General features: G+C 38.9%; 1 protein-coding gene across 1 annotated transcript in view; it reads right to left on the reverse strand.

Annotated features, from left to right (window-relative positions):
* Window positions 1-27,549, reverse strand: part of gbe1b (glucan (1,4-alpha-), branching enzyme 1b) — a 67,773-nt gene that overhangs the window by 3,490 nt on the left and 36,734 nt on the right. The window contains exons 11-15 of the mRNA XM_026367645.1: window positions 27,245-27,355; window positions 26,984-27,155; window positions 16,284-16,468; window positions 13,116-13,246; window positions 5,813-5,930 (exon numbers count right to left, since the gene is read on the reverse strand). Of these exons, the coding sequence (XP_026223430.1) occupies window positions 5,813-5,930; window positions 13,116-13,246; window positions 16,284-16,468; window positions 26,984-27,155; window positions 27,245-27,355 (717 nt within the window). The remainder of the gene's footprint in view (window positions 1-5,812; window positions 5,931-13,115; window positions 13,247-16,283; window positions 16,469-26,983; window positions 27,156-27,244; window positions 27,356-27,549) is intronic.

The raw sequence follows: 27,549 nt of genomic DNA on the forward strand, positions 1-27,549 counted from the left end.
ACCACTGCGCCTAACCTGGAATGTGTCAACAGCTTTTATTTCCACCAAGCGGATAGCAATAGTGACAAATTCAAAATCAATCTGTGAACAAAGAGTAGCAGATAGTCCCAAGTGTTGGCACAGCAATTAGTGGAAGAGCTTCTAATTAACATATTACTGCTCACAACAGGAAGGTGTTTTAAATTGGTTACATACTCTTCAGTACATAGTCTACATGACCTATCACTCACGAACACACAGCGCTCAGACTAGATACAGTTAAAAACAGGATCATTCTCATCGTGTTACATTTTAGTCAAATGTTTTCAAACCACCGAAATGACAGGAAACTAAAACTACCACCAGCTGTAATGAAATCCCCTACTGGCATTTGATGGGACAGATGTGAGATCACAGTGACCTTGACTTTTGTCCTTTGACCACAAAAATCTCATCAGTTCAATTCCAAGTAGACGTTGGTGCCAAATAATAAAGAAATCCCCTGAAGATGTTCCTGAGATACGGATGGGCGACCTGAAAAACTGCCACAATGTCTCCAGCATGGACGCATAAAAAGCAAAATTAGCTTTTTAGCTAATACAAATTGAGCAAGAACGTGTTTTATTGCTCATTCAGCTTCATATTTAATTCTGTTTTTGGACAGAATGTAAGTTTTACTGGCAGCACAATTGCATACATCAGTAGAGAGACATAATAACTGTGTTCGCCAACACACACAAGCGCTACACGGTCGGTACATTCGTCGCTGGCATGCGTCTATTTACTTTGTACATTATCTGATGAGGCAAATAAACACAAACGGAATAAAATTTGCGTGAGTAATGTGATGAGAACAGTGCTCTACTTCACTCTCTGAATTAGAACACTTCTTTAATTGTGGTTTTCTTCCTCATATAAAATTACAAGTGCTCACCTCAAGTGCAGATTGATTTGAAAAGTCTGCATCATGAGAATGTATCAGTCCAGAACTGACTAAATGTATGGTGCTTTAAGTATAGTAGACAGTTGTGTGAATAGAAATATTCCTCAGCTATCAGTGAGATCATCTCTGATCACCCTCCTGATCCCCCAGTGCTAATAACGTCACACTCCTGTTAACCTATGTTATGATCTCATTTTGGATCAAACGTCCACTTATACAATATTAATATAAATTCCTCTGGCATATCGTCAGACACAATTCTCTGGAGGGTAGCACTAATTCTGCCAGTGTTTTATGAAGCCACCCTGGTCCTCAGCATCTGACTGGATTCGTCTGAATGTGCCCATAAAGCCTCCGCTGCTTTGCAATGAGTCATCTGGAGTAGGTGTTCACCACTTCATCAACAGAAACTCCTGAGCCACCTTTCACATTTAAGGAAGCACACTTACTACCAGCAGTCAGATGCTAGAGCAGTTACAGTGATAACAGAACGTTTGCAAATGTGATAAAATGTGTTTAAGCAGTAGTGAAGTACGTGTGCTGTGTTAGTAGAAAGTTAGTCATGGCCATTTGTTGTTGTCTCGACTTCTTTTGTTTCATAGATGTTCTTGTATCTCTCACACACACACACACACACACACACACACACACACACACACACACACACACACACACACACACACACACACACACACACACACACACACACAGGGAATTCGAATTCTGCTCCCTTCAACAATACAGCTCAGCCTTTGGGCTAATACTCAATCTGATCAGTGTTCAAACACGCTGATCACAGGAATATATCATCCACTAAGTTTCTGTCTCCTGACCCCTGCTACTGGTGGGAGCATTGTCTGACTACCTATGCACCTGTTGGTCATCTGACGATAATATCAGCTTCTCTTTCCACTCTAGGCCTGATTTTTTTTTTTGTAGCTTTCATCATAATTTTTATTAAATTCCATGTGACTCTACAACATGAGTGCTGGAGGCCTCTTGGATGTTAAGTTTGAGTTGTAGTTAATCAAAGCAATTAATAATAATCAAATTAATTCATATTACTTTTATTAGTTCTCACCTGCACATTTCATCCTGAATACACAGGCTTTATATTATATACTATACTGTGTATTTGTATGTGTGTGTTAAAGTGTGAAGCAAGTTTTACGCACCGTCACAGTTTTACTCCGTTAGTTCAAACTTCAACATCAGGCCTTAGATCTTTCTGATTGAAATGTACATCTTTTGATCATTCGCAACAAGCCCGCTATGTTTCCTTCACTTTCTTTTTCTTCCTCACTTCAGCTTAATTTCTTTATGTGAAACTGTCAAAGGAGACAACCCCTTTGATGCATGCAAAAGATTTTGAAGCCCGCTAATTATTCATCAGCACTTCTTGGCGTTATGTCTTTGACACTGTAACAGACAAAACTGTAAATGTGACAAATAACAGAAAAGGTTAAGCTACCAACATTTGCTCCGTTGGGGAATTTCGATTTTTGCCTTACTAAACATACTGCAATAATACTAATGTAAACTAATAATAAACTGTAACAATCCATAGAGGAAGTCCTAGTTCTTGTCTAGATTCTCATCAAATACCCTGCTGAGTACATGAAGCTGTCAGTTCACTCAGATGAAAGCTTAGTTGCAACATTTTTTATTTGCATAATGAAAGTTTTTTTTATGCAAGATGTTCAACCATTCACAGGGGTATAATGAAAAAAAGTCTGAGTGCCGACTCTTTTGTTATTACTAAGAAACCCCACTTGTAACAAACCATGATGGCAGCGTTAAAAACCTGTAACATCAAACTATGTAGGCGTTTTTAGGCGTTTCTACACTTATCTTTCTCTTTAATTCATCAGCACTGGACCATTTGACCTTCTAGAAAACTTACATTTACATTACATTTCATTATTTCAGACTCGTTGGCTTAAATAACCTCATTAACATTTATTAATTACTTTATTAACATTAGTACCTGCAGAATTAATCACATGTTAAAAAGTTAGTCTCATTAATATTTATTAATGTGGAAGGTCGTGAGAAACAGCAACAAAAGAAATGTTTTCACAATGTTGCAACTCTTAACTTCAGCTCTTACCAATGACTTAAAACTGATGGATTAAATATGATTTATTGACTCATTTATAGGGTGACTTTTTTAGACAGTGCCAAATGTTTCAGTGGGAAATCAACATATTCTCAAAAACACAGACATAGTTCTAGCAACACTTGTAAAATATGCAGCATCCATTATTGACTGTATGTAAGTGTCTATCCTTATAAATCTAGTGCTCTTCTTTCAAGTGAAAATACTTTTATGCCATGGCTATGACAACTTCCACGACTCTATATACAGGCTATATAATGGCCTGTTTACCATCTGTTCCACATCATACAGGTTCTTTGTGGTTGGAGCATTTTTCTATTTATTCTTTTCTTTTATAATGGAGAAAAAAAAAAGCATGATTGAGATCTAACAAGATGTCAGATGACAGTCTAGGACCAGATCCGTAAACACAGGGTGTCACGGTTGCATACTGTTCACCACAGTCTCCCAAGCTGCCAGGGTGCTCTTGACTCTGCTTGCTTCATCCAATTACGTGCATTGGCAGTGTGAGAATTTTTAGAGGATATCAGAGTTTATTATCGCTCCGTAACGAGGAAGCCGGAGAACTGACGGACCCATTAAAAAGACAGGAGAGAACAAGTTCGAGCAGACTTTGAAAGCAACAGTTGTTAAATAAAACATGGATGGTGTGGGCACCTTTTGCAGCCCCCACAGAGGCTATTGTCTGATTATTCTTGTCATAACCAGGTAGGAGTAAGAAGGAGGTAGGAGGGAAAAAAGAAGCATATTTATGCAAGACTACAGTCTCACCATGCAATCTCTACGAGGAAGCCTATAAAGCAGATACAGTATATGCATATGAGTCCCGACCCTGCCTTCCTCCCTCCCTGTCGGCTCCATTCCCCTCACTCGCATTCATTCCCTATTAATCCAAGATGGTGCCAACATTAGCAGATGACTTGATAGCTAAACTTCACATTTTGGCCAAGAGGGACGAGGGTGAAGCAGTGGTGTTTGAATTAATAAGAGCTAGAAAAGATTTAAGAGAATGTGGAATTTAAGTCCTTAACTGATGAAACCTATGCTAATACAATCAAGGATCACTGTCTGCACGAAAGAGGAAGACGCTTTTTAACCTGGGACGACACAGTCTTTAATGTGAAAGTGTTGCTCTTAATAGCATTTTGACAAACACAGTTTTTTGATGCACTAAAGTGCTGCATCCCACTTTAGTTGTACAGTATATCTAATAACTGCAACGCTTTCGTATTGATCTGAGGAGGTTCATGTTGAGTTCACATAATCAAAGCCCTCATCAGGTACTCTGTCAACTCTGGTACTAACTGAAACAGTTAAACTGTACTGTGTCGAGATGTTTATTATTTTACTAAACAAACTGAAAAACCACAGGAGATGATGAGACTGTGGAGACCACTTCACAGACATCACTGCCCTCACATATTAATTAGATTCATTAACATAAGATCTAACGCATGCAATCAGCCGAGTTACAGTTGGAGTGTTTGGGTATCTGTGGTGATCCTCACTAATTCATCCCTGACCTTATTCATAAACATCTTATTGCCTTTCAGCATTTTAATCAAGAAAAAAAAATTACACATCGGGAAAAAAGGAGGCAAACGTGGAAGATCCTCAAGCACTCTCCTTAAAATGCATATCAGTGTTTCGTGCTATATTTCAAGAATCAACCTATTTCATGCTATTACCCTTAAGCAGTCTCCATGATAGAAGCCCAGTGGTTCGTTCTGCCAGATATTTTTCTCCCTTCCGTGACGCTGTGCGAGCTTAAGAGCCATGCACATGAAAAGGTAAGTTCCAACACCATGAATAATGCACATTGTTTGCCTGAAAAAGCTCTAGATATGAGATTCACATGATGCTGAAAGACTCCAGGATAACAGCCACATAAAATGCACGGTAAAATGCAAAGACATCAAATTTGATTTTGTACAAACAAAGCCTAAAGATGCGATTACTGGCAAACAATGGATAGTGTCCACTGACAGGCAGATGTAGTGTTTTTATTGCTGCCATATTTGATCATTTTCTGAATTTTGCATTAAAAGCTAATCATATTAATGAAGAGGATGCTAAATTATAGAGCAGCAGTTAAGCGGAGTGGCCCAGACCAGGGAGACTGTGGCTTTTTGCCAGAACAGGCAGCCCTCTTTCATGACAACACACTTAAACCTCATTAGAATGGCTCTGAAAGATCCTCTCACTACAAACTCCATTTCATACTAATTAAAGCGATTTGTGAAATCAAACCGGACAAAACATTAATTCACTGACAGCAATTTCATCTCATTTTGTAAAACTACTGGTGAAACAACAAAGTGTAAGAAAAATAAAATGTTTGTCTAAAGTTTTGGCCCTACATTTGCTATTTTCTGAAATATTTCTGGAGCTGTCTCATCAACACCCACAACTCCTTTTCAGCAGTGAGCAGCTCCTCCATTACATAAAGTATGTGCACTGCATTGTGGGACAATAGCATCCATCAACAGCGCTCTCAAAAATCATTTAGTATGCATGCTGACATTTTTGAGTACACTTAATTTTGTAACTTTTTCAGTATGAATGTACAAAAACCTCTAAACTGCGTTAGCATTAGGATGCAGAGTGGGATGGTGATACAGCACAGGTTATTAGAAAAGTGGACTACTGACTGGACTCAACTATAATGGCCCTGGAATTATAAGTGGAGTACACTTGATATTTAGGACTCCGTCATATTCAACAAAAGACGACCTTTGATGAGTTAAAAGTGGGATGCTGAAAATATTTACCTTTATAGAGTTGGAGCGGCCACTGAAGGGCAGGGGCTCAGTGAAGAACTCCGTGTTATGGTCCAGCCGTCCGTGACCTCCATACTGAACCGCATCTGAATCTAGCTTGATTTTATATCTGGCAAAGATTGAAGTTAAGGCACAATAGCAGTGGGAAACTAGATTATAAGATCTAAGACATAAGAAGCACAAGAGAAGGCTTTACCACCAGTGCTTTTGGTGTGCAGACTTGGTTGAGCAGTGCTCATCTGGTTTATACTCATTGAAATCCTCACATCCATCAGCATTCAGCTCCCCTTCGCAGCACTGCAAAGTGACAGTGCAGAGCTCTAAAAGACAAAGCTGCCTGAAATTAACATAAATACAAAAGTGATTTAGTCATGGCGAAACCATCCACCCCGTCTGTCTAATTTATCTAATTCACTGCATAAACAATGGATTTGATCAAAAAAGTGATCCAAATGAGTGACAACAGTTACACACACACAGTGTCCATAAAAAAGTGTTCACTTCTCCTCTAGGATATTTTGTTGTTTTACAACTCCGAATCACAGTGGAACAGTTGAGCTTTTTTGACACAGATCAAAAAGAAAAGACTCTTTTATGACAATGTCAGCGAGAGCAAATCAGTGCAAAATGAGAACCAAATAATGCAGAATTGACTTCCAAGCTTTTTATCCCCCTCAAGTTAGTATTTAACAGTTGGCATTTAGGTCTGTTCCTGAACTAACAAAGACTGTAGCAGCTCTGCACATATGGATGCTGATATGTTCCTAAAAAAATAATGCTTAAAATTATATGTAACATACTGATGTTAGTGAATAATTATACTGTAGTTTATCAGTTGAATGAATGTCACATTTATACATACTGTAAAGATGTTAATGTGAGTGAGTGAGTTCTTTGCTATACCTAGATGGTTAAATACCCTTGATCATGTACAGAAGAGGTGTGTGTGTGTGTGTGTGTGTGTGTGGGAAGGCCCCTTGCTGTCATTTCTTTATTCTTTTTGCACCGTCTCTCTGTGCTGTGCTTCGGGGCGGGGATGTTCAGCAGCTGAAGAGCTGACAGATGAAATATGTGTGTCACTGAAGAAGAACCAAGATGGAGAGATATTTCTTCAAATATAATATGTAAATCATATTGTGTGCTACAAAAAGGATTTCAGCATATTCACCTTTTTACCCCTCTGCAGGATCAAATCCATTATGTGCATTTACACTCTCTTCCGTCTCACCAGAGGGAAATACTGTCGGTTTTACAGCTATATTGTTAAATTATCTAAATTCTTAGGAAAGTGTTCTCAAGAAATAATGTCGGGGGGGATGTTAAGCAAACCCCCTTGTCTTTCTTAACCTGCTTCACCTTACTGCTGTTCCAATGTTGTTGCTAGACTAAAACAAAAATTATATATGTTAGAATTAGTCAGTATTATTATAATCAAAGGAAATATTTGAGATGGATTTAAAATGCAACTAAATGTATGTCTGTAAATATTTACCTGAAAAGTTCTCGTTTAGCCCTGTTCATGTCAGTCAAAAACGTTAGTAGCCTACACGTGTAGCCTGATGTCCATGTGCACATAAATATCTTTGCTGTGCATTGTTTACCATCTCTCTGAGATGATAGTTGTAAGGAGTGGTACTGCGACAGACACCTGGAGAGAGGGGCACACATGCAAACAGCCCTCTAATTGGATGTCTGAATAATCACCTACTTTCCCCAGAGGTGATAGTCTAGAGTTTGAGTACTGTATGAGCCTCAAACGCTGCTTCATTCTGCCCCCGAGCTGGGGAAGTTTAGCTTTTTCTGCCCGTTTGTCTGCTTTGATAGCGATGATTAAAAAGGAGTGCTTCTCCATGCATTGTTTCCGCTGAGGGAGAAGATCCCCCTTCATTTCCTCTGTTCTACTCGCTACCATGTTGGTTTATTGACACAGTAAACTCCTTTTTCTTTAGAGGTCTACCAGTAATTATCAGAAGTATATGGAAATACCATCTCAAGGCTTATGGTGCTTCTCAGAATGTGATTTCAAAAGTTAATCATCCTGGTACAAACAATAAAAACCTCACATAAAACATAATGATGCAGTGAATATGTTTCAACACCACATGAAGTACATGTAAATATTTTCCAGTAACATCAATACCATGTTTCACACCTGATACAGAATAGCACTACAGCGATTCCTTGAGCTCTTTGTTGTGCATTTCCACTCTTGTGGATTGCATGTTTACATGTGTGCACGCCTGTAGCACGGCGCGTGCTGGAAATGAGGCATAGTTACAGTAATTCAGAGTTGCCTGGCAAACTTCTGGAAGCTAGAACCAGCACAAATTGGTAGTTGGAAGCTTTGAGCGATTACATCTTTGTTAGTGGCTACAGATGGCTGCAACAACAGCTTGCAGTTCAGCTGTAAAGTATTGTAATCAATACAGTCTGTGTGAATAAAGGGGAAGATTTAAGAACACAATCAATTTTGCCCAATGAGCAGAAAGAAAAGAAGTCAGTCCGAAGCTTGATGATTAGAGTCGTTGATGACCTGAAAACAACCTGGCCATGACCATGATTGCAGACCAAGGCACCACTTAGTTTCTCCATCAGCCTGTCGTTTCTTCTGGCTTTATGAAAGTAATCGCTCCCTGGTGTGAGTGAACAAGAGCTGAATGAAATGTGTGTGCACATCTGAAGAATGTGTCACGGCCTTGTAAGCATTCTAAATACCGCATCTTGCCTTTTCAGAGTTGACTTTTCCCTGCTTTCTGCTCAGCTGGTGCAAGTTACATCAGAGTGGAAGAAATAGTAGAAACAGTGTCTGTCACAGAGGAATAAGAGACGGCTCGGGCCAGGCAGCAGATGAAACTCATGGAAACTGAAGTAAAGTGGCACCCTTACAGACTATTCATTTCAAAACAAAGAGATGTCCATCTCTTTTCATGAAGAGCTTGACACCTACAGGACTGTTTAACAGCATACGAATGCTTTATACTCCTTTGCTTTGTTTCACTGTTACAAGCTTTAGAGGATATAGACCGGATTTTCTTATACTTTTATACAAAGTGATGAGCTATTTAACTAATTTAAATGTATTTAAATGGGAATAATACTCCTAAGTTATACATTTGTACAAAGAATGCACTGCCAAGTGCTCTCAATGGCTTTGTACTTAATAAAAACACAATAATAGCATAAGGTTACTTATAATACTCTAATAAGGGGCTATTTTACCTCTTGTTCCAATTTGTAATTTTGCAATTTTCTCTCAAAATAAATTGTCTGCTAAAAGGAAAAACATGACAAGTCAAATCATCAGATAAATACAGTATTAAACAACCCCTGCATTAACCAAACTTATCCACCACCACAGTTTTTAGTCTGGTTTGTTGGACCATCGTTGATCTACTGGTGTTTGCAGTAGATTTGTCTGAATAGTTTTCTGATTGTGATTATTACCAACATTTTGGGAAACTTTCTGGCCCTTTTGCAGGAGAAGCATTTTATTAACTTAAAATTGTTTCGTCAGGGATTGTGGATGACTTCTTGGCGTATATATAACGGCTTAGACTGTCTGAAATGTTACTCAACTGTTATGAATGATGTGAGGAAACTTTCAATTACTGCAGTTTGGAAACGGAGCACCATTTAATGTCTTACACTAAATGTATTGAGCTGTCTGAGAAAGAAGAATTTTACAGTAGTGTCTTTTGTTGTTATTGGAGATAAGTGGTTTATTTCACCTACAAATGATGTCTGATAGACTGCTTCTGTTTCTTGCTACATGTAATGTCAGCATATTCCCTTATCTCAGGAATTACTTTATCAAGTGCAATGTTTTCATAATCAAGAGAAATTAATGCCTCAAATAAAGCAGCTCATCGTTTTGTCTACAGCATTTGAACCAAACTGTGAAACCAGAGATTAAGTCATTGGATTGATGAGAATGACTCTGGATGATATCTGGTAAAGTTACAACCTAATGGGATCCCACACAGAGAAAAGTAATGCAAATGTGTTTATGCAATCTATCTTGATGTGTCTTCTGGCACTGGGGATAAATAAATCCATATTTTCCTTTTTCAGAAACCTCGTATGATTCATTCTTGATAATATCAGAGTAAATTACTGTCACCTATGCAGAGCTCTGTGTTTTTTATTCAAAATTTTAGTTAGTGTCATTGCGCCTGTAGTTGAATTATTTCAAATGGCATTTAAGGAGCGGCTCAGGCAGAAAAGGAGAATGATGACCTGACACAATCTCAACTGCCTATTGGCACGGTGTAAATCAAAGACCAATCTGCCCTGACAGGTGCAGCTTTCATGACGGGATCCAACTGGGATTTCAAATTCTCTAACCAGCCAGATAAAGCCCACTGCCTGAAGAATGTATCCACCACGAGTCTGAGAGAAAATAATAAAAATCACTGATGATTTGAGTGCCTGTCGAAAAGCTGACGTTGACTGCATTTTAATGGCCAGCATTTTTGGTAAGGTGCTTTCGCTTCACTTTCTTCACTGTTCCTCCCGGAGAAAAAAAAAGAAAAGAGAAGAAAAACACATTTAAAAGAGGACATCGAGAAGCAAAAGAAAAGCTTGTCTAAAAATATGAAGAGGCCAAACAGTCACTGAGCATCCCACTAAGGACTGCTGCTGAAGGATGATGACTGTATTGCAATTGAAGTATTTATTTATTGTAAAGTTAAGACAGCAGACTTTCAGTTTCGCATTAAACCGCAGACGCTAAAACCACAACTGTTATTTAACTGCAACGCATCTGTACAGCATGAACTGTGGATTCTTTTCAGTGCCACGTTTGACGGCTCTTTTTATTTTTTCTTAAAGTTTGTATGAATAAACAAGCAAACTGCGGCTGAGCGGTAGGTTTCCGAGCAGCGCTGCCACTGGGCACCATTCGGCTCGTATATAGTTCAGTCATAAGAAAGCAGCAGAATATTCTAGACCAACGTGCAGCCATCCAGCATGACTGAGGGCAACAAAAGGTAACTTAATGGTGTTTGTTGCTCAAAAGGGACACCCTCTTATACAATGCAGTACTTGCCATTTTGCTGAAGAAAATAACACCCATATTGGATCTGTTGAAATGATACACAGCATTATCGGCTGCATCCGGCTATTATTTCCAGATATAGCGGTGGTGTGGGGCCCCGCTGTGACATACCTGACCCTAACACAGGTAGAAGAAAGTTTAAGTATATGACAGCAGAGTGTAATGAAAAAGCACTTTTGGACTCTTTGAGCTTGTCTTGTTTACCTCCTCTGCCTCTGAGTGGCACTTTCATCTGTCTTCTCCCCTAATTGGATCCTCTGCACACATTCCCATCGGAGGATCTGCATCTCCACATACACGCGGCGCATTTACCTTCCTCACACACACGGCACATTTGCCTTTATGTGTTTACTGCCTCTCTGTATAATGACAGTCAGAGCTTTGCCCTCACATTTATTTGCATTTCCTCTCAACCAGCCCAGTGTCTGAGGCCTCTCCTTAAACATCAAAAGAAGCACCAGGAGGAAAAGATGTGGTTCCATCTAAATGAAAATAAACCCTCAAAAACGATGTAACAGACACTGTGCAGCAAGGCTATTAGTTCTGTGCCCAACATTCACCCCATCAAGGCAGCACTGAAAACACACGGCAGAATGTACAATTACTGAACACCCAACAAACGTACAATTAACACATGATATTCGAAGATTAGAGTTTACTTTAGTTTTCTGCATATTTAATTTTATTTTGACCGACTTCTATTATTTCATAATAATTAGCAAGAAGCATCGACTTATCCTGGTAAATGAAACTAAAATCATGTGGAACTCGAAGTAACAACTGCTGTCTAACATCCTCATTGTCAGCCAATCGAATCATCATAATTTGAGACCGAATTCCTCATGCATGGTAATTTAAACTGTTGGCGCCCAGAGAAAACTAACAAACTCTGGCTGGGTTTTGACTCACCGTCACATTATTTATGTCATAGCTGAAAAAGCAACACAGCGCCGTATCCATCCGAGAAACTGCTTGCGTGAGCTACAGTGGGCCCCCGAAGAGAGTGATGTCCGTTATAATAAATACAAATCTGTCAGCTTTCTGTCCCCCTTCACATCCCTGATCATTAAGCCTGCTGTAATCACAACTGTGGGACTCATTAAATTCCTCTGCGCTGCTCGCTGGGAAGACAGACAGCCAATGCTGCTAAAGAGAACGCTTTCTGAATCACTGGGCTCTGCTATTATTTCTCTCTAATAGCATAACAACACCACTATGAACAACTGACTCATATTCCTCTCAACAGTGACTGCTAAAATTACATCACAAAAGTATTAGCCTTGGAGAAAACACTGTCATTACAATTGCGGGTCTTTGCAAGTCACATTTACTTTAAACAAGGCTGACACAGTGTTTAGATCCCTGATCCACATCTCAGCCCAGAAGACATCTTTTCAGAGCTGATTTTTATTGTCTTCAATTCCCTGACAAAATTATGGTTGATTCTTCTGAACCATATCCAGCCTTGGATCAAAACAGCAAGGCTTCATGGTGACATAACAACTTAATTGATTATTAAAAACGACTCGCTCACTTTGATGGTTTGCACATAAGACGTGTCTGATGTTGCATTCTGTAAGATGATCTCAAAATAACTTTTGTTACTGCAGCATTTAAATTTATGATAATAGGACTGAAGGAAACTCTACACAGTGGCTGTTTGTGGGTATCCAGGCTGAGAAAATAGGAAAAGTATTGAGAGATTAAATAATGTGCTGCTGGTTTTGAGCTTTTCTTGGGGTTGAGCGATTAGAAAATAACAGAACACTGCAAGCTTTGTCTTTTTAAACAGACACAAAATGCTAATATTAATGTGCACCAGGAATGTGGTTCATTCATTTTGGAAAACTCTGTAAAGAAGTGTTGGTGGACATGTGGACTCTAATGATATGAGATTTAAGGACCATCATCAATGTACAAAATAGTTGCATGTGATGACGATATGATATTCTCTGTGAACCTTAAAAATGGATCGTGTAATTCCCATCTCTCCATTTCTGTCTCCTTTTTGTTCCCCTTTAACAGACATTTACTGTCTTAGCTGTAATATCATCACTTACGGATTGTGTCAAGCTCAAAAGATCAGTCATGTTATTGAATCTAACAAAGTAACTAACAAAGACGTTATTACTCTGCGAAGCGCTGCGAGTGTGCAGTGTGGCATGAAAGAGAAAAACCAGTGTGTGAAGATTTAAGGGAAACAAGCAGTGACGTGACGGATGGGAGCTAAAAGGATACTTTCCTGGAACTTCTACAGCCACCCTGTAGTCCTGGAAGCTCTTACTGGGGTGGAAGTTGAAGATAAAGAGCACATTTGCCCTGTCAAACACAATGACCTTGTCCTCTTCATGCTTGGCACTGACAAAGGCCTGGAGGGGGAAAGCGAGAGAAAAGAAAAGCTAATAAAATATTTCTTCATGAATAGTCATTACCTTTCTCATCTTGGATTGAGAGAATTATAATGGGGCACATTATATCAGTGAACTACACATTTCCAAATAGGCTCAGTAACATTCCCACATCAAATTTCAGGTGGCACTCATCAGCAGAAGGCAGGAGCCCGGACTAGCACGAAGCAGACACTGTCAGCGTTAGACAGCTGCACATGATAAATCCGCCACTCTCCTGTGGAGCGAGCTACTGTTAACGTGTCATTAGCAGAGATTATCAATGTCACCCAACCCCCCTATTTTTGGTTCCTTGTTCCCCAAGCCAATTTCAGGGCAGCATATTCACAGCTGAACGAGAAGATAAGCACCCCTGCAACTGGACTGGCAGAGAGGATGGAGGTTAAGGAATGAGCTCACAGTCTTGACAGCTGGAGTTTTTTTTTTTTTTTTTAACCAAGTGCATTTCTACATGAACAGCTGGAAGTGGTAATGTTTTTAACTTAAATTCGCCTCCATCCAAGTTGTAACCCAATGAGCATACGCTACACAGCGAGTGTGCATTCCTGCTTACAATTAAATAAATGTAAATGTAATCAAGAGTTTGTGGTACTCATAAAATTCTTCTGATTATATTTAGAATCGGTTGATGTTTGTGAGGAAAATCAAACTTATCTAACTAATCAAATGTCCACTAACAAAAATATCTCCCAACATGCAAACACAATATTCCCTGATATGTACTGTAAGCAACATCTTCTAGTTTGACATTAGGTGTAAGAGTCCACTGCTTCTGTTTCTGTCGCCGCCTGCAGCGTCACTCTGACCTAAAAAAGCAATTTTGGGTGAAACTTAGCCAGGCAACGAGAGCAGGGGAAATCCCTCCAGTCGCCCTATTTATGACCTCAGCACTCTGAATGAAAATATGTTTGTGAAAACACTGTTCAAATTCAATATTCCCACAAACTGTGACCCTCGACTCTGCTGCTTTTCTACACAGGCACTTACGTAAAGGCAGCTGCAGGTGCAGCCAGAGCAGTGTGTGGAAAAATTGGATTTAAATGTTGGTCGCTAGAAACATTTTATGTTTCCAGGGAAACAGGGACGAGTAAAAAAAAAAAGAAGTAACCTGTTGTTAGGTAAGATGTCAAAAATAACACGGATGTTGATGTCAATTAATGTTGACTTCTGCTCTAAAGGACATGATGTGACTGAATCACAGTGTTTAAGTCAGAAACAGGTCCAGGAAAATCCCAATGACCTAAATAAATAGTAGTGTGAAAATGTGAACATTAAATGTTTCCTAGACATGTTTAACTATTAGAAATAAAGATTTAAGTTACCATTAATTCAACTAGTTCATTTTAATTAAACTGTTTTAAACGTGTAGAGATATATACATTTCTTCACTGTGGAACTCCTAAAGTGATGCTATCTGTGCACCAACACAAGTGTCAAGAGTTTGGTTTTTTGTAGCTGCATATCTCCAAAGAGGCGACTTAACTACAAAACTCCCTCCACAGTGATATATTGAGCAGAGGTATAGAATATACCCATTAAATGCGGTTATCTCAGTTTCTTTGATAAGCTGTACCGAGGATTCAGACTCATTTGGTTGTTGCAGCAGAATGTCTGAGCGGTTATTGCATTATCTGTGAATAATGTCTTACAAAGTCTTTCTGTGATACTGTATCAGGCTGTGAATAAGAATTTTTTTGTCTCAGCTGCTTCCAGCTAAGACCACAGCACGGGTTCAGCTACAGAAGCCCCCTGGAAGTGGTTTATTATTTATTGCTGCGGTCCAGTCCTCTGACCACATTCCTAATATCTTAGGTCAAGTCTTACATAACGTCTTTTCTGATTCATATGTCTACTTCGACCCCTACTCCTCCATCTTATTAATTCTAATATTAGATCTCCATCAGATCTAATATCTTTTATATCAGTAAAGCTAAACCCTGTGATGGATGTTGTTCCTGCTCCCTACACACCCTCCACCCACAGAATTAAACATAATGTACTGTAACACAGATGAAAATGACAACTTTCAGACTGCCATTATTTAATCCTACAAAATTATTTAACACATGATTTGAGGTTATAAATCAAAGAAAGAAAGAGCATAATTAGATGATGGCTTAAGTATACATTAGCAGAGCTGTCATCTGCTATAAGGTTTTACATAAAAAGATGTAGAAACAGCCAAGTAAAACGTGTAGCAGGTCAGCACCGGTGCCAAATGTATTCGTCTTCTCTGCCAGTAGCATCCTTTGGGATCAGCTTTCCCTCTGATTCACCCCCAAAAGGGAAGACTGAAATCAGCCAGACTCTGCTTTTGCTTTGCCTTACCTCCAAAACTCTTTTTCAACTGGTTGTAAATAGTGTAAGAGGTTCCAGTAAGTCAGAACTTCTGATTGATAGACCAATATGTGGAAATTATCCTTGTGAACCAGACATGCCTCTAATTATGCTGTCTCATACATTTCCAACTCGGCTACTTTGTCTGTCTGTCAAGTAGACATGACGCAGGTCAGAGAGTAATGCAGCAAGGTGAAGTAGCTCTAATCTGAGTACTGATGTGAGGGAGGGTATTTTTGAATCAATTACACAGACCCATTTCTAATCCCTGTCAATTTAGCTACACTCTCCATTTGCATTATCCTATTACTTTGCTACCAGCCCCTTAAGAGAAAACCCTCATTTATTCTACCACAGGCTTCAACTGCAGGCTAAGAGAGAAGCCCCATTCCTGTTCACTTTGACAGCAGACAGAGAAAGAAGATGTATCCAAAATAAACTCTTTTTATGGTGCATTTAACCCCCCTGCAGTACTCGCTGACACTGCAAATGTACATAAAGCTGGTACCCCCTTATACAAGCTAAGTCATTACCAAATTCTTGGGATACTAGAAAATATTCAATATCCTGTGTCTGTGTAAAACAAAATGCTGCTGTGACATTGATGCGATTTTGTCATTGAGAGTGTCTGCACAAAGTCTACTGTGTGTGATGTTCTTACAGGTGGGGCAGCCAGCCAGCCGTACTTGTCTTCAGTACGGTTCATGTCCCGGTCAAAGGCGTAGAGCTGACAGTAGCGGAGGTGATCCATATCCACTAGGTTAAACTGCCGCCGGGCATAGTGGTAACTCTGATTGTTCCCCTCTCTTGGGAAATCCAGCCACTCAGGATGGCCAAACTCATTCCCTGCAACACAGAGAGTGTTATTAAAGAATGTACATAATGAAGGGAAAGGCACACAGTCTCACAGCGAATTAGCATACTCTATTGTGTCAAGCTATATAAGGTTATTTTCAAGTTTTGTGCAATTTTTAACAAGAGAAAAAAAGAAAGAAAGAAAGAAAGAAAAACAGATCAAAGAGACCAGAGTCAGCGACAGTCTGTGACCTTTTCATAACCTCGGCAAAGGTTGGTGCTTTCCATATTAAAACAGAGCCCCACAGCTCTTGCAACATTTTCCACCAACTGCAGTGTGCCAACCACGCTGTCACACTTTTTTTTAGTTAGCACTTGACAAACACACTTTTTCAACAAAAATATGGACAATGCTAGGATGTGTTTGTACATTATTTTTCCATGACAGGATGCAAACTTTAAGTCAGTGCTGGAAATTAGGAGAAACTGCAAAGATGTATCCTTAGGACTAATTTAAAGAGAAAGAATCTAGATGTAAAGCTGAACGTATACCAGAGAAGTTTAGGAAACAACAGTCCTGTTGCCACTATGCTGTCAAGCTAGGAGATGAGATAATGAATCCGTCATCAGATGTCACAACAACATCATAAAACAACAGTCGGGATAATTGAATTCTGAGCAGAGAAAGAAACACGCAGGCAAGAGACAGGAAGATGCATGACAACAGAATAGAGGCTAGTTGTTTATTTGGTGCACAACCCCCCACATACTAAAAAAAAAAAAAAAATCTGAGTGATGGGATGAAGTGGAACGGACAGGGAATGACAGCAGATTTTAATGAAATACATTATGTAGGTGTTAAAGAGTGTTAAAGAAGTAGCAAACAATACAACACAGGACTGCCAGCAGAAAAAAATAAAAGCCAACAGAAGTACTAGCCTGGAAATTAGGGCAGCAAAGACGTGCAGAGAGAGGGGAAGAGAGAAGGAGAGAAAGAATGAGAAAGAAGAAAGAGAGAGGGGCTTTTCTTGTGACATCTGCATGAATAACAAGCCTCCCACACAGCTGAACTTGAAATCTAAAGGAGAGAATTACACCTCAGACTTGCAACACTGGTAGTCAAAGGCAGACTTTCTTCCCTGCAGTCCACCAAGAGGAACACACAGTATACACCACACATTCAGTGTGCAGGTAAAAGCTATATTTGACATGCAAGCAGTTTCAGTGGGCATGCTAAAGTGAAAGTAGTAGTTTTTTACTTTTAGATTGTAGCTTTAATTACTTGTGAGGCAAGTAATTTATTCTACATTTTAATTCTTCAATATAAAATGGGTTCATGTCTTTCTTATTAAAGTAACTTTTTACCTGTGTCCCAGAGTCTTGAATTCAGCTTCTGTCTTTGAAACAAATCACAGTGGTCCCACACCAACACGGTGCACACTAATAAAACTGTAACCGTCACCGAATTTAGCGTCTGTGTTATTAACAGGCTGTTAGATACAGTTTTCCAAGGTGTCTGTAATCATGGTGCTACAGTATAGATCAAAACTAAATCACACCCTCTTTAATAGTATAAATTCACGTGTTTTTTAGATATACTGTACTGACCCAGTTTTACCTTACTGCAGTGCATGAAGGAAGGTCAAAGCATTACAATAATCATTAGGTTTCCTTGACATGGGAGTGTTGATCAACACAGTTTCCAGTGATCATTAATGTTTGTTACAGTATACAATGTTCCTAAGGACAGCCATGATGCTGCTCCCCGTCTATTTTTCTTTACTCCTGTCATTATATGCTCAGCAGTGACACCTCAGTGCTCCTCATGCTGCCACTGGGATCATCGACTAGCCAGTCTAAGGAGCACGTGGCCATATCATCAGGTGACAAGAAGACAGCCTCCCACATTCACACTGAATAAAGCTCCAATGTACAGGGGCAAGAAAAAGTTTGTGAATTTTGGAATGTCATGGTTTTCTGGATTAATTTGTCATAAAATGTGATCTGAGCTTCATCTAAGTCAAGAGCATTAACAAATATGATGTGCCTAAAATAATAATAATAAAAAATCTGATCTTTCATTTCTTTATTGAGAACAACCATAAGAACCTCACAGTGCGAGTGGAAAAAGTATGTGAACCCTTGGAATGATGACCTCTAAAAACCTAACTGGAGTCAGGTGCTAGCATACCTTGAGTCATGTTAAGAAATTGGCGGGGTGGACTAGAGCTACTTTGACTGGAAAAAAAAAAATTACTTTTTGCGTTTGCTTCGCACAAGAAGAATGTCCTTATGTGAACCAAGCCTCTCCAAAGAAGCTTTCAGAGGATCTACGGTCAAGAATTGTTGATTTACATGAAGCTGGAAATGATTACACAGTGATGTCAAAGACTCAACAGTCTACAGTTAAGCAAATATTCTGCAAATGCAGATGCTTCAGGACTGTGGCTACTCTACCAAGAAGTGGGCAGCCAGTCAAAATGACCCCAAGAGCACAATGAACACTCATTAATGAGGTATAGAAGCAACCCCAAGTGACAGCCAAAGATTTGAAGGCATCATTGGAACTGGCTAACATCTGTGTTCATGAGTCTACAGTAGGTAAAACATTGAACAAGCAAAGTGTGTATGACAGGACACCAAAAAATAGGTTGCTTCTTACTAAAAAGAACATTGCTGCATGTCTGAGGGTTGCCAAAGAGCACATTGATACTCCACAGCAGTATTGGCCAAATGTTTTGTGGACTGATAAAACTAAGATTGAACTATTTGGAAAGAACACACAGCACTACATCTGGTATTAAAAAGGTCACTGTATATCATCATAAAAACATCATGAACAACCAGTTAGTAATTCCAAGGGTTCACATACTTTTTCCACTAGCATTATAAGGTTTTTATAGTTCTCAATAAAGACATAAAAGATCTGAATTTTTTTGTGTTATTATTTTAGCCACATTATATTTGTTATAATTGTACTCTTCACTTAGATGAAGATCAGATCATATTTTACGACAAATTAATGCAGAAAAGCAAAAGGTTCACATACTTTTTCTTTCCACTGTAACGTAAACAGCTAGCAGTTATACAAGGCCATCTGTAAGTCCTTCCTAAGGAAGAGAAGACAACTTCACACCTCTTGGCAACACTGAAGACAGTGTCTTCTCATCTTTCTCATACTGAGCCAGGTGAGTAAACTGGGTGAGATGTTTCCAGTATTTTAAAGTCTGTGTCAAATAATATCAGCAGTGAGCTTCACCCCTGTGGCCCTTCTTACTTGTCCTAGAGGGACCTCCAAGCCAACATTCACCACCCGTGTGCCTTAAAAAAACCCAGCATTGTGTGAAGGCGTTATGGCAGGAGCCTCTTACAGATTAAGACTCCCGTCTTTGACAGAGTTGTTCTTTGTGTCCGCCATAGCAGGGCAAATGAGCAATTTCACCATGTCTGTTACAGACGCTGTGGGCTGTGTCAAGGCCCTGGCCACAAGTGGCAGCTGATATGTCTGGTAGGCTTGACAGCCCTCAACTAAAAACAATAAAGTTCTCGTGTGTGCTCTGCTGCCACTGTCTAAAGTGTCAGTCTACTACCTGATGTCTTTAGAGCCTCAGAAAAGAAATAGCCCATTTCAAGAACCTCCCTCAGTTGTTCAAATCATCCTCCCTCTCTGCTCAACATCCACACCACTGCACTGTTGAGGGGAATCGTTTGCAAGTCAGCGATGAAACACACAGTCTGAGCATAGTGCTGGATACAAGGGGACTTACTATGTGGCAGTTTTAGTTTAAGCACCAAGACTGTACACGTGCAGTATGTGTTCTTTACATTTTGACCAGAGCCAATGTGATTTATTGGGTATGTTTACTGGATAACGTCATTCTAAGCACATGCTTGTACATTTTCACGTGAAGAACAGAGGGAAATGAGTACTTAAGTCTACAGATTAACTTGTAATCATAGAACAATAGTTACAGTAGAAAACTATTTGCTGTCTGCATTGTCAACCCACTTGAAAATGAAATGAGAGGAGAATGGGTGATTGAGCTGAATAGAAGGTGTTGAACGTGTTACAATTTGGCAGCCCTCCATTTTTTATTTTACAGCAGTAACAATAAGTATAACATTCTCTGGGCTCACGTACTGTAGCCTTCACTGTGTTGTCTTTAAAATGCAAATCACAACGTATGTAGAGCTTCTCACACCCGCAAAAATATTAGTAAGTAAGGATCTCAAAATAACATCAGTAAAACCTGATGCATCTATCATCTCTAATACTTTCATTATTATAAAGTCCATTTCACAGGCACAACACAGCTATAGTATTTAGCAGAGTATGTCTGCATGGACAGCCACAGTGATCGTGGACATGTGACAGCTGCATGAATTCAAAAGCTAAACAATTAAACCATTCATTTGCAGATCATGGCAACAATTCCACCCACTCATACTCATAACACAGGATGGCTCATTTCTGTTTTCTGTTGGTAGCTTTTTGTTACTATTTGTGATAAACAAAATCATATTACATTATTGTTTCTCTTTGTGTGAGCTTTTTGTGACTACCATGGAAAGTAAGTAAAGATTCAAGCGTCGGTAAACACAGTGCCACTTGCTGTCAGTCACAGAAGTAAATATTGTTTTGATTTTCCTCCTGCAGGCCCATGTAGCACTGGTGATGCAGAATAGGTCACAGAAAATGTCTGACTTTATGTTTACAACTCTGGGTTTGTTTGTAATAACTCAGTGTGAAACTTAAATGGACTAGAACCAAAAGGACACAATGGATCATTTTCAGCCCTGTGGTTTGGAGTAAGAGAGAACGAAACTACAGGTGGGAACAGAGACAGGGCAGAAAAAGAGCACATAAAGAAACCATTATTCCAAGCTGCAATCTAAATATTTAAATGCGATGCGAGTTCCTCTATGGCCCACAGTTGATATGCATAAGTAAGAGCATACCATGCAACACAATGTGTACAGCAATGCAAACTATCTTACACTTCTTTTACACCTATTTTACACTGTGAAAATGTTCAAGTGTGAACTTCTCTATTAATGAATAAGCAGCATATGTACTCACATCAGCACACACATGCAGTTAGAGAAAAACATGGGGTGCCTGCTAATCTCTGTCTGAGCTCAGGCTTGTGCTTTAATAAAAGCTTTTTAAAGAGAGCTACACTTCATTAGTGCTGTTAAGTGCACCAGGCTCTTTTGCCTGTATTTACTTTCAGTTTTTCTATGTTATTATTTTACAAAGTCTAGTGGAGATGATTGATTTCCTGTACAGGTTGATTTAGTAACCCATGGAAGCCTTTGACTCATCTTTTCATTTCAGCTTTAAAGAAACACATTGGACACACCTCCGTTTGGTAATCATTTCCCTCTCCTCTACGACACAGCAATGTTCCTCCTGTATGCCTACATTAATCACCATGATAATCACCTTCCGTTGCCTCCTCACAGCTGAAATAAACCAGATAGCACATTCAAGAATGAATGTGCAATAATGAAATATGATGAATTATCTTCCCAATACACACATTCATCCTATCTGAGATAAAATACCGTGAGGTGTTTTAGTGTAATATATACAAGAATGGTAAACATCATTTAAGGAAAATTACAGTTTGTAACGGAGTCTGATAACAGTGATATCAAGCAGAAATAAATGCAGTCAGAAGATCAGACAAGTCAACTGTTTAGCTGGGTTAAGCTGAGTTGATTCACGTGTACAAACATTACGCAGTGGTCAAAGTTGACCCAGGAGGTTTATGTAAAACCTTTTTTCACCATTTGCTGCTTGTTTTCTCTTCTAAAAAGCTCAGGATTTGTTTTAAGTCAGTAAAATTGTGACTGCTTAGGTGTTCTGCACCACTGGAGTTCTTTTTAGTGTTGTTGCTGCTTTGATCTTCGAAATTGCATTGGTGATAAGGTGGTGCAGTGTTATTATTACTGATAGCCATTAATAGAAAAAAGAAAGCCCCAAAATTGTAACAGACCCTGAAAGAAAAAGCCTGAAATCCTTTTTCTTATAGGGGAAATAGTCTTTCTGGAAGAATGGTTATTTCTATGTCTCAACAACTAATAAATAGATGGATTGCAATGAAATTTGATACAGACGTGTGATCTCCAGAGGATAACTTCTATACCGTTTTCCCACTGCATGGTGGGATTCATTTTTTGAAAAGGGTACACAGCAAATATTACTGCCTCAGTGTGGTTGGTGGTCATAGTGACGCCACATAAAACTGTCATGAAGTCCTGTGAAACTGCCTAAACACACAGGAACAACAGAGAATGTAGAATGCTGTTCTTGTAACAGCAAGGAGACAGATTTTATTTCAGAATAAACTGAAGGCACCAAAACGAAAAGCTGCTGAAGAAAATCTGAGGTTGGGAAATACTTCAGTCTGCAGTGTTTTCATTATGTCACCTTCTGGTGTTGCCAGAAGGTGATTTTTCTTTCTTTTAATGCTGATTAGCAAACGTTATCCTGCTAACATGACAAATTAACAGTGATCATGTGAACATCACATCTGTTTAACATGTTTGCACTGTCATTGAGACATTTACTGCAGTGAATGCATGAACCATGTTGAGATTAGCATTCACTGCTGTGCTGGATACATAAAATATTACTTACCATGGTAACACATAACTAACACTTACTTCATAAGGCTTAGTATTATTATTTAAGTTACTTTAAGCAGTAACATGTTGCATTCAGGTCAACACTGTGAATTCTTAATATACCTGTTAATAATAATCTGTTAATACTGTATATACCAGTTACATGTCCCACTAACTGAGCCAGACAACAGTGGCAAAAATCTGACGCTCTTTTAGAATAAGTAATGTGTAATAAGTAACTGCTCGAGCACTGACCACCTCCACAGCTGCTGGCATTATAGTAGGTCTGTTTTAATTGAGGTAAATATAGTAAAGTTCATTTTTTGTCTGTTATCAAATTGGTATCAGAATTGCAGAGAGTCTCCACATCCTCAGATATTAAGTTGTTGAGTAGAGTGTTATCAGTTTAAATGTTGGCTTAAACCATTAAGAAAACAGTTTTTCCTTTAAGAAGATGTACCAGGATTTGCCACCCAGGCTAAAGGATGGGAAAAAACAACTAAAGGTTTTACTTCAACGATGTTGATACTTAAGTTAATGCTGGTTCCAATAATGATATGATAAATTGGAGGCAATCATGTTTACACAAGGTTATGTCAGACAGCTTTTCAGCTGGCACATCCCATTACACCTCTACACAGCTCTGCATCAGATAAGGGCCTGGCAGTGACACAGTCCCCTCAGTAATTAGCAGCACAAGAAGAAGCCAAGGATCAATGTGTTTTCCATTGGAGGGATTCTGCCAAAGGAAGATCAATGAGGGAATCAGAGGGGATGGGAAGGCAAGAGTCACAGGTTTTAGATGCAGTAAAAAAAGGAAAAGGAGAAGAAGAAAAAAAAAAGCTGCAGTCGTAATGCAATGATTATTTGCACTTGCTAGATTGATTTCTTGTTACTGTGTTAATGTCCTGTCCCTGTTCCCACTCTTGGTTTGCACATTAAATAAACGTTACTGGTCCAAAAGCACAGGTGGGATTGGCACATTCACCTAAAACCACGAGCCTCAAAGCACAGTTCACTCGAGATTATCTATTTGAAATGTATGAAGAGGAAAGGCTGGGTTTCAATTCATTGTCCAAGGCTGCAGTATAACGGTTGCCTGTTGCACTATAGCACTTCATGAATATAGAGTCCCGCAGGAGAAGTTTTTAGCTCAGTAATTTAGACTGTAAATCTGCAAGGTTATCTTAAGTCTCTGTGAGCCCTGAAAGTCAGGAAGTGCGAGCGCTTCCATTCTGTCCCTGCTGATGTAATGATAAAACCACTGAGGCGTTTCATTACTGCCACGCCACTTGGCGCTTTAATGTCATTGACGCTCCAACATCCTTTACAGTATCCATCTCTCAGCATCTCAAATACAGATGCTGCCTCTGTCCTCTTGCTCTGTGGTGTTTACTATTGGTCATGAGTAAATAAATGGGTTTTTCTAGGCTAGGCACTTCAAATTGATTTGCTTGCTCAAACAATTTGCTCTTGCTCAGCACTGGCTAAATGACTCTGCCATCATTGATCCATTGACACGGCATGTCATCTCGGATTTACTTGATTTTCTTTTTTTTCCTCCTTTACTTGAGCATTTCCATAATACTCACCCATCAGATGCTTGAACTTTGAAAACATCTTGTGCTTGAACGTCACAATCCTTCTAGATTGGGAAACTTTTACAGTTTCCTAATAAAAACTTTTAACTTTTATCCATTTTCATGGCTAACAAAAGATGATAGCACCACCTTTTAGTCAGTCACACAATAGTTCTGGCTGAAAGAGAGCAATATTCCTTTCATAACCTTCGTAATATTGGTCTTCTTGCCAAATGGCTGCTCTTCAAACCACAGAGCATTACTTGACAGAATGGGGTAAATTAAAGTTTTGATTGTGACTTTGAGTAATTCAGCAAATGTGATCGAAAGTAATGAAACAGAATGAGAAGAAAATTTTAATGAGTAAGCAAGGGAGATCTTATTTTACTTTATTTGGGTACATTAGGTACCTTTATAAAGTTTGCCACTCACCACAGCAGATTTACAAGGAGACACAAGACATGCGACTGCATGAAGTAAAGACTTGGTTTAAAAAAATACAGTGGGGATCTCTAATGACTTAAACACCACTTTCATGCCGTTTTAAAACTGCTTTATGTATTTCAGTGATGCATTTTGATGTGCATGAAGGCAATGGGGAGATTAGTACAGGCTCTTTGTTACTAAGGTGTGACATGGCACATGACACACGACTGTATATTTTTAATGTAATATTTAAATGTAAATTGAAATGTATTGTAATGTATGGGAGAGATTAAAAGTGAGAAAATCCCTCAGGGTTGAAAAGATCAAGAAAATCACTGTGAAGTGTTTTTCAGCCACTATATCAACTCGTGGTGATTGTGATGCTGACCAATGGGCACAAAGCATCAAGAGTACCACTGAGTGTGCGAATATCTGAACGAATCAGATATAATTACTATGAACTGTCCTTCAGCTGCCCACATGGGGTCATTTCTTTGACACCATGTTCAACATGAGCTGCCATGTTATCATTGTCCATCTAGAACAGTTTTGATTCTGCTGTTTGTTCCCTGCACATTAATCCACTTAGCAGAATTTCCCCTGAGTAATACTGGCCATCATAGTGAAAGGAGATATTAAATCCAAAGAGACATTGTAGAAATATTTTTGCTTGTCCAGAACACCTAGTCACAAGGTGGAGCTAAAATGCTGTGGATCTGTAGTGTATGCAGTATTTACATTAAACCAGAGGGAGGCATATGCAAGGAAACACACCATCAACCAAGGTCAAGTCATAGCATTATTATTTATCACTTTATTATCTTTATCAGCTGGCACTGATAAAGCCATGCTGTTGCTGAGGTGATGTGTGGAAAATGAAGAGCATCTCAGCAGTGATGAGAATTGGAACCATTTGAAAAAAAAGAGGACTTAGAGAAATATCCATGAAATAAATATCACACGTAAAAACGGAGGACTTTAGACCAGTTAGAAAATAAGTACCAAGGGCTACTTTACGCTTTCATTAATTAGGATTTGCTTATTATAAAAGGTGACATCTGTTTCTTAGTCTTCCTGTGCAGCTAGAAAACATACTATGACATCATCATGTACAAAAATAACACAATGCACTGTAGCACAAACGTTAACACTGCTAACTGCAGTGCAAATGAAAACAGTAGGAACAGCTTATCAGTAAAATATACAGCATTTACTGAGGCAGTATATACATGTTTTTCCCTGTTGACCATAAAGGACTTGCGTTGGAGAGCAAAATAAATGTGTGTTCATGTAACATGTCAACATGATTATACAGTACATATATTATTTACATGAGAGACAGTATGTAATTAGCATTTGATGTCTAAATATCTAATTAGAACGTGTCTAAATGAAAATCAGCCATGTAAATATTGGTCAATGGTTTATTAGGTCTGCAAGAAATTACTATTTCTATTGTATTAATCTTATAATCCTTTAATTTATTACTTGCTTAAACCATAAATTGTCAAAAATAGTTTTAATCCCCATCATAATTTATCAGAGTAAAAAGCAACATCAAATTACTTTAAACATCTGAATTTTGTTTGTTCAAAAGCCATTTAATAGTATATTCCATTTACATTAATAATAAACGAAGACAAGTAGAAAATTATCACACTTGAGAGAAGAAACTAATGTTTGGCATTTTTCATGCTAATGCTAAAATTACTAATGGATTGTCATAATTGTTGTAGATTAATTTTCTGTCAGTGAATTAAACCATTTCATAAGATGTCATTAATAATGGGATCTTATTGAACTGCAAGCAACAAAAATACTACAATATCTCTTAATTACGTCTTCTTATTATCTTTTGTGGTGTATAGTGAACGTTATATAAAACTGTAGTGTTAGATTCTCTGTGTGTTGTGTCCTGGTGACTCACCCATGAAGTTGAGGTAGCCTTCTCCACCCAGACCGTGAGTGAGAAGCCGAATCATTTTGTGCAGCTGCATGCCGCGGTCGATGATGGGTGTCATGGGAATCATGGAGCTCATGTTGGTGTACATCTCCTTGTCCATCAACCAGAAGGCCAGAGACTTATCCCCAACCAGAGCCTGGAAGTGTAGGGTATGTTTTAGTGTCTACGCTGAGATAATGCAGACTCTACTGACGCTGTAAAATAGGACCATGTAGAAAAACCTACCTGATCGTGACTTTCTGCATAGGCTACACAATTCTCTCCATAGCGCCTGTTGGTCAGTGTATGGACAATATTGCCTATGTTCCAGTCCTCATCCTTTAACTCCTTCAGGATCTACACAGTGACAGAGAGGGGTTATTGAAAAAGGGTGTGATAGATGTGTAGCTGAGAGATCCATTTGGGCTCTGACTGATGTCTAAAGCTCAGTATTTCTGTTCTGGCAGTCTTTCTACCTTTCTTAAGTTTTCTCTGAGTAACACTTTTTTCTCAGATCAATCTCTGTTTTGACATCTCTATATCCACACTGT

This window comes from Anabas testudineus, chromosome 13, assembly GCF_900324465.2.
Source record: "Anabas testudineus chromosome 13, fAnaTes1.2, whole genome shotgun sequence".
Classification (NCBI taxonomy): domain Eukaryota; kingdom Metazoa; phylum Chordata; class Actinopteri; order Anabantiformes; family Anabantidae; genus Anabas; species Anabas testudineus.